We start from the raw sequence: 15,500 nt of genomic DNA, 5'->3' as shown, positions 1-15,500 counted from the left end.
ACATTTGTATGCTATTTCTTTCGTTCTAATCCAAGCATCAAAGATACTTACAAAAATTTTAATATACGAGTATAATACAATCGCCACTTTATAGACTTTATAAGATTCGTTTCCCTTATTTGTTTTTATTATCAATTTTTTATGTTTAGAAACAATCATCGTCAATAAAAAACACTAAGTTCTAGTAAAAAGGTCTTTGTGTCAGTGAATCTTAAAATATATATGTTCGGTAAAACATTCATTCAAGTATTCCAAGGTCTCTGGCTGTTTCATAAAATTGAATGAAGACTAGTAAATAAGTGACCATAACCCCGATGAACTGAAAAATAAGTTTACATTATTTAATTGCTTTGTTAGGTACTTCTTACACTGCAGTTTGAACTAATTTTTCGTAAATTATAATGAAGTAAATAAATTAAGTATGTACTCACACAACTGAAAAAAGCACTGTTTATTTCGAAGAAATTGCAGGCTGTAAATGCTACTCGATGCTGTTGCAGCTGAATTGAAAAATCATTGACCTCGTTTCTAACACAGTTTCTGTTCAAGTATTTGGTATTCAGTACAAATTCATATATTAATGGTCCGGTTTTTTGGAATTCTTCACTTGCGAGCGTGCAAATCCAACATGTTAGACCAAATTGCGTGACATACAGAATGCAATAAATACTTAGTATTACTTGGATGTAGTCGTATGTTTCCACGATAACCTTGTAGTTGACGAACATCCTAACCATGACTGTGGTAAAGCAGTTCGTCGAGTAGAAAAAAAGATAAACGTTGTGAATATCGTTTATCTCGGTGAAGAGATCACAAATACCTAAATAATGATTCAACTGTATTTTATTTGATTATAATATCAGTATCACTAAAATCTCTAGGTTGAACTGAACTACTTCTATAACCATGTATTTATTCATACCGCAATATTATAAAAGATATCATTTTCGGAGAAACTTACCATTATGCAATTCTCTGATGCGTCTAATCTTGAACGCGATCCATGGTACATAATCGGATAACTTATCCAATTGGCTTATCGATTTATTTATCGTTTGTATTCTGCAATACAACACATAGACGATAACGTCAAAAACGGAGCTGTTGAACAACCACTGGGCTGTCATATAGCACGTCAAAAAAGTTTCTGCATTTAACAGGTTATAATACAGGTATAGTATCGGGTTCACAAGAGAACCAGTCAAAGTTGCAACAATCGCTATCATGTGTACGTTTCTTATTGGTTGGTCATGCATAGATGTTTCCCCCCTGATCTTCTGATCGAGCTCCTTTATTCTGTCCATTAGCTCTAGCCATTTGTCGTACTGACTGATTCCATAATAAACGTAGTAAGACGCTGACACATAATGAATCAAGAGGTCTATAAGGTACATCAAGTGAAATATATCGTTGAATGCATTTAAAACGGAGTTGAAACGGGCTGCATAGTTTCTTAACATAATTATCATGTATACCAAATTAATAAAACACACGGCCAAGTGAATGATACGTATGATTATCGTTACAATTTTAGGACTCTGTCGTGGATGTGCAACGCCGAAACCCATGAGCCAGGAGATGTATGATATTGGACGTAAGATGTGCTCTATTGAGGGCGAATTGTCTTCAACTTGCATATGTATCGTTTCCTCCATTTTCACTTTGTACTTTTTTGCTAATCGACGAGTTGCAAACAAGTGTAATAAGTAATTGCATTAAAACTTGTAACAATTCTGAGAGATAACCATATGAAATCGACAAATAAACATCCGCAAAAAACCACCAAGTATAATAATTTTACTCAGATAGATTATATGATCATATACATATGTAAATGTAAATATTCGACACTATTACAAATAATGGAAATAACCGCAAGTTCCTCTCATTACAAGCTCTAATTCACGATCTTCGAGTCACTTTTCGATAATGCTTTGTGTCAACCGAAGTGTCAGAACATCTTTCGAATAGATATAAGTTTTATATGCGCAATTATAAATACAATAAATAGTGAATTAACCTAAAAGATGAAGAAAGAGGTTCAGAGATCCTCCAAGAGATGGGTTGCGTTCACACTTTTGAGATGTTTTTTTCAAGCCATGTTCCGTTTCTTAGCGTGCCAGTACATTGTGCTCTATTTCTCGTTTAGCAAACGAATCGACCCGGAGATAGTTTTTTCGCCACCCGACTCGCTTGCGTCCTAACTGGCCTTGGAGGTAGATGTTCGCTTTAGATGGTTCTCGAAGCTATACTTTTTTCTCTCATAGTCTTCCAAATCGAATCACGATTATTAGAATCTTAATATTAATGTCTACTTAGAAGACTGGCCGCGATCTCTCTGTCTCCTCTCTTTTCATTTTGGCACCGACCCTCAAGATCATCCTCTCCGGGTTCACCGAATCACCGGAATCAATCACGTGGTAAAATTATTTCTTGACAAAATAACCACCTGATTTAGACTGTTTTCCTTTTTGAATTCTCCTTTTTCTCTCTAACTTTGCTTCTTCTTCTTCTTTAACGGTTTATGGATTCCTGACTCAAGTATAGAATTGCAATATCACGAATTCCAAAAAGCGTCAAGTTCTGAACTCGTTGATAGCAGGTCCAGACATTAACGATTAGCTCTATCTTTGCTTCAATATCGTCACAAGTTCCTCGCGCAGAACTAACTGAAATTTTTTTCTAAGTTACCCCGAAATAGCTCGAAAAATCTCCCCTCTATATGCGTTCCCATTACATACGACGCACATGCGTCGTATGTGAAGATAGAATCGCGTTTGGCACATTTCATGGTTTTCACAGTTTAATAGTGAAGTGGGGGTGTTACCACATTATTTATAAAATACAGAACCTATAACCATACTCTATTACGAGGTTCCAGTGATTTTGTAAAAAATATGCAAAAGATGTGATTCAGAAAATTATTTGCCTAGAACGTATGTGTTATTTTCATAAGTCAATTTTTGAATCAGTGACCCTTATTTATACTTAATATTTCTAAACAGTAACCATTTCGTAAAAATATTGTATTTTTTTCCTATTCCAAATTAACCCTTGCTCCCTAAATTTATTTTTTGTTACATTTCCTTCCCAGTTAAGGGTTTATTGAAGCCTCTAACTTTGAGACGCTATATCTCTGAAAAGAAACCATACTTTTTATCTTATATTATAATAAATTGTTACCTCAGAGTCTGATATAGATGATAAACAGGACCCGAATTAAAAATATTTTTGTCTCTATTAATTACAATCTTATAAATTATATTGCAAAAATTCGCAAAAATAAGTACTTTGGACAATTATACTTTTATTTAACCTTAATTTTAATTTTTAAATTATATTGTAAAAGTGTTACTGTGTAAAAAATCACATAGGGTGTATACCCATGTGTGGAGAAATAGGGTTAATATTTTTATTTAATAATTGATTCTCATAAAGCATTTACTTAAAAACACTGGATTTTAAAAACAGAACTGAAACGTTTTATATGCGAGCAAAACAACGTTGAGGCTCATGAAAAGAAAAATTAACTTTTACATCAAAATGTTAAAAAGTGCAATTTGTTTTGATATTTATTTTTTTCTTGTTTGTTAATTACTGAAAATCACTTATTCCATGGGCCTGAATAATTTTACTTTTCAAAGAATTTGGAGTTCCAGAATATTTGGAATATTCTCAAAGCTTCATACATAAATTTTCTATATACATTTATTATAAAAAGTTACAAATTTTTAAGTCATATAATTCTTTTACCACTGATTAACTTCGATAATAAAATTTTATTACATTTGTTAAAAAGAAGGAATGTAGAGTCAGACCGGGTATACGTGCTAATATTATTAATAATAATCAACGACAATACATAAATACAGACGTTTTGACTTTATTATTAGGTCATCCTCATTATGTTGTAACATACAGGATATCATGGTAATTGCCGTTTCTTATAAATTATTTTAATGATAATTTAATTGTTAAAAAGTTTATAATTAAAATTGAACTTTTTGCATTAAAATTGGTATTCTATTTAGTCGACTTTCGATGATATCTCTAAATAGTCGGTATGAAAACAGACTGTCATCTTACTATGAATGTATATTTTCACAGCAAATTTCTTTTCGCAATGAGATGACAGCATGTTTCTGCACTGGCTATTTAGATCTACTATTGAAGCCCAAATAAAAAATCAATTTTAATGCGTTCGGAGATTTATTTTTAACCAGGTAACGGTTGTAACTGTTTCTTACCGATTTTGATGAACTTTGGACATGTTGTAGGACATTAAAAAGTATTACTCATATTTTTTTATCTTTGTTAGACTGTAGTTATTGAATATCATCATCCGCCATGTTCATTTTTTTTACGACTTTACAATCTCATTGTAGACGTTAATGTTTATTGGAAGCAAAGAAATTATTTCAGGTTTTTGCAATTGAATAAATATCGGTATATAATTATACTGGCTTTTTTGGATTCTCGACGCGCGAGTGTACAAATCCGGCACGTTACACCGAATTGCATGACACATAGAATCCATGTAATATATCCTATTACTATGATAAAGTAGTCTTCTCAACAGAGCTATGATTTTTTCCGACTTGGGATTTCTACTCAACAATATTTGCAGTTGTATACACGTTTAATGACCTAAAGTTATTACTCAATAATCAAATTAAAGTATACGGAATCGTATAAACGTTTCAGAAACAATAACATAAATATTGCAACATGACTAATTTATAAAGAATCGTAAAGACTTATAATGAATGCTGCAAGACAGCTGGCACATAATGAAGTCGTTTAGACGTTAAAAAAATTTAAAATGAATATCATATAACAATTAATTCGTACATAGTCGTACAGACGTTATAAAAACTCCAAATAAATACATATATGTAGATTAATTTTTACGTAGTCATGTTGTACAAATAGTTGCGTAATTGACATTAACTTCTTAGTCGTACAGTTTTCCAGTATGTATCATGTACAAACGTTTAATGGAGTTATAAACACTTTCTTATAACTTATTAATGGGAAAAATTGCCCTCGGAAATGTCTTAATGATCGTACGCAGTGGACAGGAGTGATAATGAGTATTAACAAAGAGATGCACACACACGTATATATTTTTCTGGTGGCAAAGGTCGAAGCATAAGGATACAAGAGAGTGTGCGTGTAAGCGCGCAATAGAGCGGAAACTGAGGTGGGCATAGATAGCGTCTTAATCAAAATAACTAAAATTTGGCATAAGCGCCATCCGCTTCAACACTTACAACATGAGGATGACTGCTTCTTCGGATCATACACATGAATCGGTAGGTTTAATGGTATTTCATAAAATTGAATGAAGAGCATTAAATTACTAATGATAATCCCGACAAACTGAAAAATAAGTTTACATCATTTAATTGCTTTGTTAGCGTACTATTTACACTGCAGTTTGAAAGCTAATTTTTCGTAAATTATAATGAAGTAAGTAAATTAAGTATGTACTTACACAACTGAACAGAGCATTATTTATTTCGAAGAAATTGCAGGCTTTAAATGACACTCGATACAGTTGCAGCTGAATTGAAAAATCATTGACTTCATTTCTAACACAGTCTTTGTTCAAGTATTTGGAATTTAGAACAAATCCATATATTAATGTTCCGGTTCTTTGGAATTCTTCATTTGCGAGCGTGCAAATCCGACACATTAAACCAAATTGCGTGACATACAGAATCCAATCAATTTCTTCTCTCATTATCATGTAATAGTTATTTTCCACGAGACCTATGTAGCTGAAGAATATTGCAGTCACGGCTGCGATAAAACACTTCGTCGAGCAGAGAAAGAGATAAACGCCGTAAATATCGTTTACCTTGGTGACGAGATCACAAATACCTAAATAATGATTTGACTATACTTCATTTGACTATAATATCAGCATCATTGAAATCTCTAGGTTGTACCGAACTACATCTATAGCCATGCATTCATTTATACCGCAATAGTACAAAAGATATAATTTTCGGAGTAACTTACTATTATGCAATCCTCTGATGCGTCTAATCTTGAACGCGATCCATGGTACATAATCGGATAACTTATCCAATTGACCTATTGATTTATTTATCGATTGTATTCTGCAATACAACACATAGACGATAATGTTAAAAACGAAGCTGTTGAACAACTCCTGGGCTCTCAGATAGTAAGTCACAAAGAATTTTGAATATATCCGGTCATAATACAGGACGTCCATTGTCGGAATCATAAAAGAGCAAGCCAAAGTTGCAACAATGGCTATCATTTGAACGTTTTTTATTGGTTTGTCATCCATAGATATTTCCATTCTGATCTTCTGATCGAGCTTCTCCAGTCTGGACATCAGCTCCAACCACTTGTCGCACTGACTAATCCCATAATAAATATAATAATACCTCAACGCATAAGTAATCACAGAGTGCATGCGGTCTACAAACTTCACTATATTGTGGAATTTCTTAAAAGTGTAGATTGACATTATGCCATCGCTGCCCTTATCTATCGTATACATCATGCTTCTAATACACACGGCCAAGTGAAAGACACGTATGATTATCGTTACAACCTTGGGAAACTTTCGCGGATGTGCAGCACCGAAACCCATGAGCCAGGAGATGTACGATATTGGACCTAAGATGTGTTCTATTGAGTGCGAATTGTTTTTAATTTGCATATGTATCGTTTTCTCCATTTTTGGTTTTTCTATTCTTGTTAATCGACGTGTTGCAAACGAGTATAATTACCGATTGCGTTAAAGAGCTTCTACTCACTGAAACTTGTTCCCATGTTATCTTGAAATAGATCGAAAAACTCCCCTCTAAATGAATTTCCATTACACACGACGCACATGCGTAGTATGTGATGCGTACAATCGCATTTGGCACATTTCATGATTTTTATAGTTTGAGAGTGTAGTGGGGGTTACTGCGTTATAAAGCACAGAGCCTCGAACCGTATTCTGTTATGTTCCATTGTATTTTATAAAAAAGAAATAACGAAGTTTTTCTGGAAGTCAAACCCTCGGACAAGCATGCGTCAAAATTCTCCTAATTCTTTTTTCATAAAATAATGAATAGTTTATTACTCTTGTGCTTTTTCAAAATTTTGAAATTGCTATTTCACTAAATAAATTACTGATTTTTTTTTATGAAGCTGCACGAATAAACTGGGATTTGCCAAATCTCAAAATTGTTTACTTTACAGAAGTATTACGAAGTTAAATGAGATTAATTAAAAACCGCATATGCGTTTTATAGTACTCGAAAGCGTAAATCTTTATCTTTAATTTGCATATTTGTAGAACAATGTTGATTTATTCAACATTGAATTAAAAAAGGTTTTTTTTTACTCAAATTGAAAAACAAGTTTCAAACTCTGTAAACCTCATTTGTATACAATTTTTAATTCAAGCAATTGAACTTTGCAAAATTTGTAAAAAATTTTAGGATTTGACACATTATTACTTGTATCCATGTAACTTCGTAAAATAAATGAGTAATTTATTTAATGAAATACCAATCTCAAAAATTGAAACCTCAAACTGTAAAATGCTCTTTGGAACATTACTTTTTATTATCATTTTTTCCACTTTTAAAATTTGTCTATTTTTCAGTGTCAGATTAAATTGTGCTTTAATTTTTCTGTTAAATGTTATTGCCAATACACAATGCAAAGTTAATGCAAAGAAACATAGTGTTGCTAATATTCACTATACTGCCATGGAACTTTATCGCATTTAGACTCATCCGTATGATTTATAAAATTCAATGTAAATTATTAGTTAACCCAGACAAACTAAAAGATTAGTATTGTATCATTTAAATGCTTTGATAGATATTATTTGCAATACAAAAGTTAATTCGACGCGTTAGCTCTTTATTCGTGAATTATTTTCTCCGAAGATATTAGAGGTAGCAAATTAGGGTTTGTACTAATGTTTTACATATAATTTTGTTAATAAAATGTAATTTTTTTATTAAAAAGTATTAAAAATTAAAGATATTGCCTTTGGTATTGTGTATGTTAATTGCTGTAGCTGTTCGCCACCTCTAGAATTTATACGGTTTATCCAAAACACAAAAATGAATTACATTCTTAAAATATATCAGTCAAATCTAGTCTTTGTCATAGCCGATTTTTTAAATTTGCGTTTATTGCAAAATGGCGGCTAAAATTAAATCGGTTTTTTGGCTGTTAAAAAAAATTAAGATCTATAAGAAAACCCTTACGACAAAGACTGCATATTTTCATGCTGAATAAATAGAAAAGAACCCGAATCCGATATTCGTTTTCAAAATATTTTTGATACCGATTTGAAAAGCACGGTTGCGAGAAAAACGAATTTAATAAAGTTTTCAGTTTACGTTTAACCTGGCGCACGCCTGTCTGTTTAAAACGCTATAACTTTTTTATTTTTGCACATTTTGAGTTAAAATTTTAGGAAAATATTCTCAAGATATCTTATTATAAAAAAAATCAAAAAATTGATTTTTTTTACCCACCTAGGTGTATGTAACCCCTTAACGAAAAAGGGAAGTTAAACAAATTGAACGTGAGACTTAGTCTGTATAATCTTATATCTAAAAGTTGTTTTGCTAAATAAAAAAAATACTATTCTTTATTAATAAAATTAATAGTTCTTTTTATTTTGAGTTATTAAATTTAAAAGTAGGTATTTAAAAGAAATACGCAAAGACTAGGAGAATATAATAGCAATATGTTATAATTTATTTTTTATAGTCTTATATTTTTAATTACAAGATTGGCGTAAAAGATTGACGCTATTTTATTTATTACATGCAATAAATGTTAAAATACAATGTGTCATAGTTTAATTTTTAAATATAAACATTTATAAATTTAAATAATACACTAAAAGTATAAATAAAACATTGAATTATTTAAGACTCATCTATTACTTTTGTTTTTTTTTCACAATTTTTTTCAAATAATTTATGTTTTAATTGCAATGATTTAAACTATTTTAAATTATTGTTTAAAATTGTTAACAACAAAAGTGTTAAAAAAAAACTTACTGTTTTAAACAAGTTTTAATCACACAGTTTTAAATATTTTTGATATTTACTTACGTTTAATAATAATTATCGATGTTTAATTGCGCTATTATTATATTAAGTAACTAAATATAAATTTATTTAAAATGTATTATTAACATATCACTTACCGCATTTGACTCTCATTTTTATTGAATATATTAATATTTTCAAATTCTGCTTTAAAAGTTTGCTAAAAGTACTAAAACACAAACATGCGTTGATTAACTTGACTGAGGACTATTATATAAGCGAAGATCAACTGTATAAACTGAAAAATAAGTTTACATTATTTAATTGCTTTGATATATATTATTTTTACTGCAATTTGAATGCTAATAAATCATAGTAAATCATAGTAAAATAAGTTAATTATACATATACTCACACCATACAATAGAGTATTGTTTATTTTGAAGTAATCGCAGGCAGTAAATTTTATTTGATATTGTTGTAGGTGAATTGAAAAATCGTTGACCTCGTTTCTAACACAATCTTTGTCTAGGTTTTTGCAATTTAGTCCAAATTTGTATAGAATTGTTGCGGTCCTCTGGGATTCTTTACAAGCAAGTGTGCAAATGCAGCACATTAGAACGAATTGCATGATATACAGAATAGAAAAAATATTTTGTGCTATCCCATATAAATGTGCTCTGGAGAAACCCAACTTCCACGTGTTATCGTAAAAATAAAGTATTGTTAATGCGATCATAGAAATACAATTTGTTGAGAAGAGAAGAAGTTGAAGACCGTAAATGTCGTTTACCATGTTTACGAGATCACAAATACCTACAACAGAATTTACGATTTGAATACGTCCCGACATCGTCGCACTTTCTTCATAGATTGCAATAAATTACATCTTAAATCAAATTTACGCAATTAAATTACAATTCAAAAGATATTATTTGCAGAAACTTACTATAATGCAATTCTCTAACGCGTCTAATCTTGAGCGCGATCCGTGACGCATCAGATAGCTCATCCAATTGTCCGAGCAATTTATTTATCGTTTGAAACCTGTGATATAGTACATAAACGACAATGTTGAAGACGAAGCTTTTGATCAATGACTGGGCTAACATGTAGTGTAACAATAAGATGGATATAAACATGTGATCTGAATTGTAGTCACTAAAGTCGGAGTAATTATACAGACCGTATACGATCAAGGATAAAGGCCAGCAAACAAAAGCCGCAAAACTTGCTAATATTACCATCTTTTTTACCAGTTGGTCATTCAAAGGTATTTCTTTTCTGATCTTTCGATCAAGCTCTTCTATTCTGTCCATCATCTCCGGCCACTTGTCGTACTGTCTGATCCCGTGATAAATACAGTAATATGCCGACACATAGCAAGTTACCAAGTTCGTGTAATACATGAACTTAAATGTGGTAATCCATGTTACATTAAGAAAATGTGCGTCTTTAAGGACTCCTGTCACTTCGTACACTGCGTTAATGGAACACAGGACGAAATGAGTGATATGTATAATTATTGTTATAGCCTTGGGACACTTTCGCGGTCGAGTAACACCGACTCCCATGAACCAGGAGATGTACGATATTGGACGTAAGATGCGCTCTATTGGAGGCGAATTGTCTTTATCTTGCTCATGCATAGTATTCGTCATTTTCGCCTCGTATCTTCTTGTTAATCGATACACGCGAGTATGACTACTGACTACATTAAAGCTTCTCGCAACGCAGATTTCACTGTGACTGTTTCGAGATCACCTCGAAATAGCTCGAAAAGAACCCCCTCTATATGTATTTCCGTTACATAATATCGACGCACGTGCGTAGTGCGTTTGACGATAACGTATCATGATTGGTTGAAAAGTGAAGTGGGGATTACTGTATTACAGAAGGTACGGAACCCCTGCTCCCTTACAAGGTTCCAGTATATTTTGTAAAAGTAAAATTTATTATAAAAAGATGCTTATTTTTGCAACTTTTGATTTGTCCTATTTAACTCTTTTTGACAATCATTTTCATATACCCGAATAATTATAATTTTCAAAAAATTTGGAGTTCCGAAATATTATCTAATGCTTTATACATGACTTTTTCATGTGTATTTATTTAAAAAAAAGTTACAATTTTTTAAGTTAAATAACTTTTTTATACAATTTGTGTGTGATTAATTTAAGATGTACTACATTTTTCAAAAAAAAAGGAACATAAGCCGAACCGGGTGTATATGCAGATATTATTAATAATAAAAATAATACATATTTATAGACTTGTCAATTTTATCATTAGATTATCTTCAGTGTTTTGTTACACATATAAAGTATTATTATAATTACTGTATCTTTAAGATTATTTAAATGATAATTTAACTGTAGAAAAAATTAAAATTGAACTTTAGGGCTGGTTAAGATTGGTATTCTATCAAGTCAGTTTTTAAATAGTTGGTGTAAAGCATACTATCATTTTACCTGAAAGTATATTTTCACAGCAAATTTCTTTTCACAATGAGATGACAGTATGTTTTTGCACTTGCTATTTATAGATACTGTCGAAGCCTGACTAAACGATCAATTTTAATGTATTCCGAGGGTATTTATTTCAGGGTAAGACAAAAGTATGTTTTCATATCATTTAGACGTATTATAGAAGCCGCAATTGACAGAACATTAATTGCGATCCAAAGTTCATTTTTTAATTTCAACTTCCATAACAGTTAAATTAGCGCTTATGATAATTCATATTATAATGATACTCTAAATGTAACGACACAATAGCGATGATCAAACAACAAACATTTGTGATTATGTATTGTTCATCATTATTATCTAATAATATTAGCATCTCCGGTTCAACTTACACACAAGCTCTTTTTTGAATTGTTAAAATTTAAGAAGCCGTTGTTAAATTTTTAATCTACTCTAATTGAAACTATATTTTATTTGTGCCAAACTGAAGAAATATTTGTTCTGTAAAATTGAAAATATGTTAATAAATGTTTAGAGATTTTGTTCATTATTTTAAATATAAATATTATAAATGAAATAGTGGTTGGACTCGAAATACCAATGACAATGACAAACAAATTTTCACGTGTTGTTTTAAGTTAATTTTATTAACCTTTTTGCATGTACATATGCTTTCGTAACACTTACACATAATACTCATATATTTCACGTAAACGCGACACCTAGACTTTGTTTAGAAGATTACAATAAGTTTTCAAATTCTCAATTCTCTATAGCTCTTAATCTATTAAATAACTCTTAATATCTTTTTGAATTTTTAGGATAATGTTTTACACTCCTTTACATTTCCGTAATACGATTAAATTATTATATATATGTTTTTTCTTATAATTTTTGTAATTAATAGGAAATTCACACATATAGACAATTAACTATAACAGTAGATATCTTATAAAATGTATTACTTTTAATTCGCAGCTGACATACTGGGTGTCGTACACCCAGGCTGTTTACAAAAATGATTGTCATTCATATCAAATCGTACACTCCTTCTCTTCTGAATATTTCAAATACATTCAACTTCTCGTTTCTCGCATCTATTTAACCTTCTTCTTGACCTTCTTGCGTATCAATTTAAAAAAATCATGGAATTGACCATTGAAAATGATCAGATGACGTAACTCGTGTGTAGCAAAACATTGAATCCAATATAGTGTGTCAGTTGAGGGTTAATAATTAACTTTCAATATATAAAATGTAGGAGTGGAATAAAAAGGATGAAAGACGTGTCAGGATAATTAGTCAAAGAGTGTGCAAAGCGGTAAAAGCCAGAGTTTCTCGCGTAGAAACGTTCGTTATATTTCAAAGTTCTACTGTCTTGAGCCACGACAACAATATTGAAGTCAAAATAAATACGTTTGACAGCCGGCTGCTCTGAATCAATTTTTTCGAAAATTGCGAAATAGGAAACGTTCGGTTATGATTCTGCGTGATGAATCCGATTAGGACATCTCTGTCTTACATGTTTACGATCACGATCTACGATTGTAATCCGTTTGACGATTGCGTAAATTCGTGAAACACCTACAAAAAAAAACAATTATTGTCAAAATACAACGCAAAGTTAATGCAAAGAAACTTAATGTTGCAAAGAAACTTAATCCTCACTATATTATAATACGGTCTGTAGTATAATTCCTTACCTGTTTTAAGCCTTATGAATAAGATAGTATAAAATATTGAATGTACAGTATTAGGTAACCAGTGACAACCCAAACAAACTGAAAAATTATTTTTTATTATTTAACTGCTTAGATAGATATTATTTGCAATTCGAAAACTAATTTTCCGTAAATTATAATGAAACGAATAAATTATACTCACACGACTGAACAGATTATTATTTATTTCGAAGAAATTGCAGGCTGTAAATACAACACGATTCTGTTGCAGCTGAATTGAAAAGTCATTGACCTCATTCCTAATGAAGTTTCCATCTACGTGTTTGCATTTCAGTAAAAATGCGTATATAATTTGTCCGGTCCTCTCGGATTCTTCACGCGCAAGTGTGCAAATCCAGCAAATCAAACCAAATTGCGCGACGTATAGAATACAATAAATATGTTTTGTTATTTCAAAAACAAGAGTGACATCCTCCCATTCTAAATGAATCCAATGGATTCTTATTAGTGTAGTCACGATCATAAAAAAACAGTTTGCCGAACAGAAGAGGAGATGAATTCCGTGAATATTGTTTACCGTGATGACGATAACACAAATATCTGCAAAACAGAATTTACGATTCAACTGCTCTCGGTATGATCGCAATTTTTTCATAATATGTACCATAGTATTATATTATATCTCGAGTCAAATAAATTTACATTGTTAAATTACAATACAAAACGTAATATTAGCTGAAACATACTATTATGCAATTCTCTGATTTGTCTAATCTTGTGCACGATCCATGATGCATCAGATAACGCATCCAACTGTTCGATCACTTTATTTATCGTTTGGAATCTGTAATATATCACATAAACGATAACGTCAAAGACAAAGCTGTTGACCAATGACTGGGCTAACATGTAGTAAAAGAACCACTTGTACGCGAACATGTCCTCTGAATGTGTCAAGTAACAAAACACGGTATGCACAATCGGGAACAAAGGACAGCAAGCGTAAGCCGCGAGAATCGCTATCGCTTCCGCGTTTTTTATTGGCTGGTCGTTCATGGGTATTTCCCTCCTAATCTTCTGATCGAGCTTCTTCATTCTGTCCATTAGTTCCGGCCACTTGTCGTACTTCCTGATTCCGTGATAAATGTAATAATACGTCGACACATAGGAAATTGTCCAGTTCATGTAGTGCATGAACATATATATTTTCTCGTATCCAAAATCAACGTTGATGTCGATGATCAAAAAAGTTATCGAACCATATGCCATGTGAATGAAGCACATAACCAAGTGAATGACACGTATAATTGTCGTTACAGCCTTGGGAAACTTTCGCGGATGTGCAACGCCAACTCCCATGAGCCAGGAGGTGTACGATAATGGACGTAAGATATTCTCTATCGAGGGCGAATTGTCTTTAACTTGCACATGAATATTTTCCACCATTTTCACCTCGTATCTTCTTGCTAATCGACGTTTTGCAAGCGACTATGGCTACTAATTACATTAGAGTTCCTCCTGATACAGAATTCTCTGGTACTTTTTACTAGATCTCGAAATAGCATGAAAGGACCCCTCCACATGTGTGTAAAAGGAGGGGATAGCGATCCACGCGTTTGGTGCGATTTGTGTTTTCCATGGTTTAAGTGGGAGTGACGATGTTATAAGGACACGTTATAAGGCGATGATGTTTTCGACGCAGTTTATAAAAATTGAAAGCTAAGATCCACTACAATCATAATTGATTACTTCTTTACTTATTTACGTTCTAGAAGGAATTTCTCTTTAATACTAGATATTTTTTAAAGTAAAAATATTAGCCAAGAATGGATTTAAAATATTTGTAATTTTCCTCTTCCTAGAACGAATTCGAACAAACAGAATAGCATCGATCTCGAGAGCGGATACCGACCGACAGACACAACAGTAGACAGACATATTATAATTCGATTTTATAATAAAGTGTTAACCTCATACAGATTAATCACGAGACATTAATATTTTTAGACATTCCAATCCTTTATCAAAATAATTTCATATTATTAAGCAGCTCTTATATTTTGCATCTTCTGTTGCAGAAGATATTGCACCTTAGAATCTACAGTAACGCGCTTCTCATCTTATGAAGATGACTCAAACAAAGAACCAAAACGTGTTTAACTATAATGTTATTAACAAACTATTTTGTTATTAAATTATAACTGATCTCTAATTACTACTCGATTTTTATTTTTACCGCCTTTTGTATGTTATTCTTTTAATTACAATCCATTTATCCAAAATACTTATAAAAA

The 15,500-nt window shown here is 31.6% G+C and overlaps 4 protein-coding genes across 5 annotated transcripts in view; 1 reads left to right on the top strand and 3 right to left on the bottom strand.

Moving 5' to 3' along the window:
- Nucleotides 1-15,500, top strand: part of LOC105195292 — a 264,833-nt gene that overhangs the window by 91,580 nt on the left and 157,753 nt on the right. The gene's annotated exons all lie outside the window — the stretch shown is intronic.
- Nucleotides 226-1,766, bottom strand: LOC113003084. The gene is made up of 3 exons (XM_039450081.1): nt 962-1,766; nt 432-820; nt 226-319 (listed from the first exon to the last, which is right to left on the bottom strand). The coding sequence occupies exons 1-3, from the start codon at nt 1,653-1,655 to the stop codon at nt 239-241; spliced, it is 1,164 nt and encodes a 387-aa protein (XP_039306015.1). The 5' UTR covers nt 1,656-1,766; the 3' UTR covers nt 226-238.
- LOC113003085 lies at nt 4,964-7,324 on the bottom strand. The gene is made up of 3 exons (XM_039450080.1): nt 6,028-7,324; nt 5,498-5,886; nt 4,964-5,382 (listed from the first exon to the last, which is right to left on the bottom strand). The coding sequence occupies exons 1-3, from the start codon at nt 6,719-6,721 to the stop codon at nt 5,263-5,265; spliced, it is 1,203 nt and encodes a 400-aa protein (XP_039306014.1). The 5' UTR covers nt 6,722-7,324; the 3' UTR covers nt 4,964-5,262.
- Nucleotides 11,439-15,473, bottom strand: LOC120357954. Its single transcript, XM_039450083.1, has 2 exons — nt 13,409-15,473; nt 11,439-13,305 (listed from the first exon to the last, which is right to left on the bottom strand). Exon 1 carries the CDS (start codon nt 14,650-14,652, stop codon nt 13,918-13,920), a length of 735 nt encoding a protein of 244 aa, XP_039306017.1. The 5' UTR covers nt 14,653-15,473; the 3' UTR covers nt 11,439-13,305; nt 13,409-13,917.

Source organism: Solenopsis invicta, chromosome 5 (assembly GCF_016802725.1).
Source record: "Solenopsis invicta isolate M01_SB chromosome 5, UNIL_Sinv_3.0, whole genome shotgun sequence".
NCBI lineage: Eukaryota > Metazoa > Arthropoda > Insecta > Hymenoptera > Formicidae > Solenopsis > Solenopsis invicta.
Note: the sequence above shows the minus strand (reverse complement) of the source record. Positions and strands in the feature narration are given on the sequence as shown.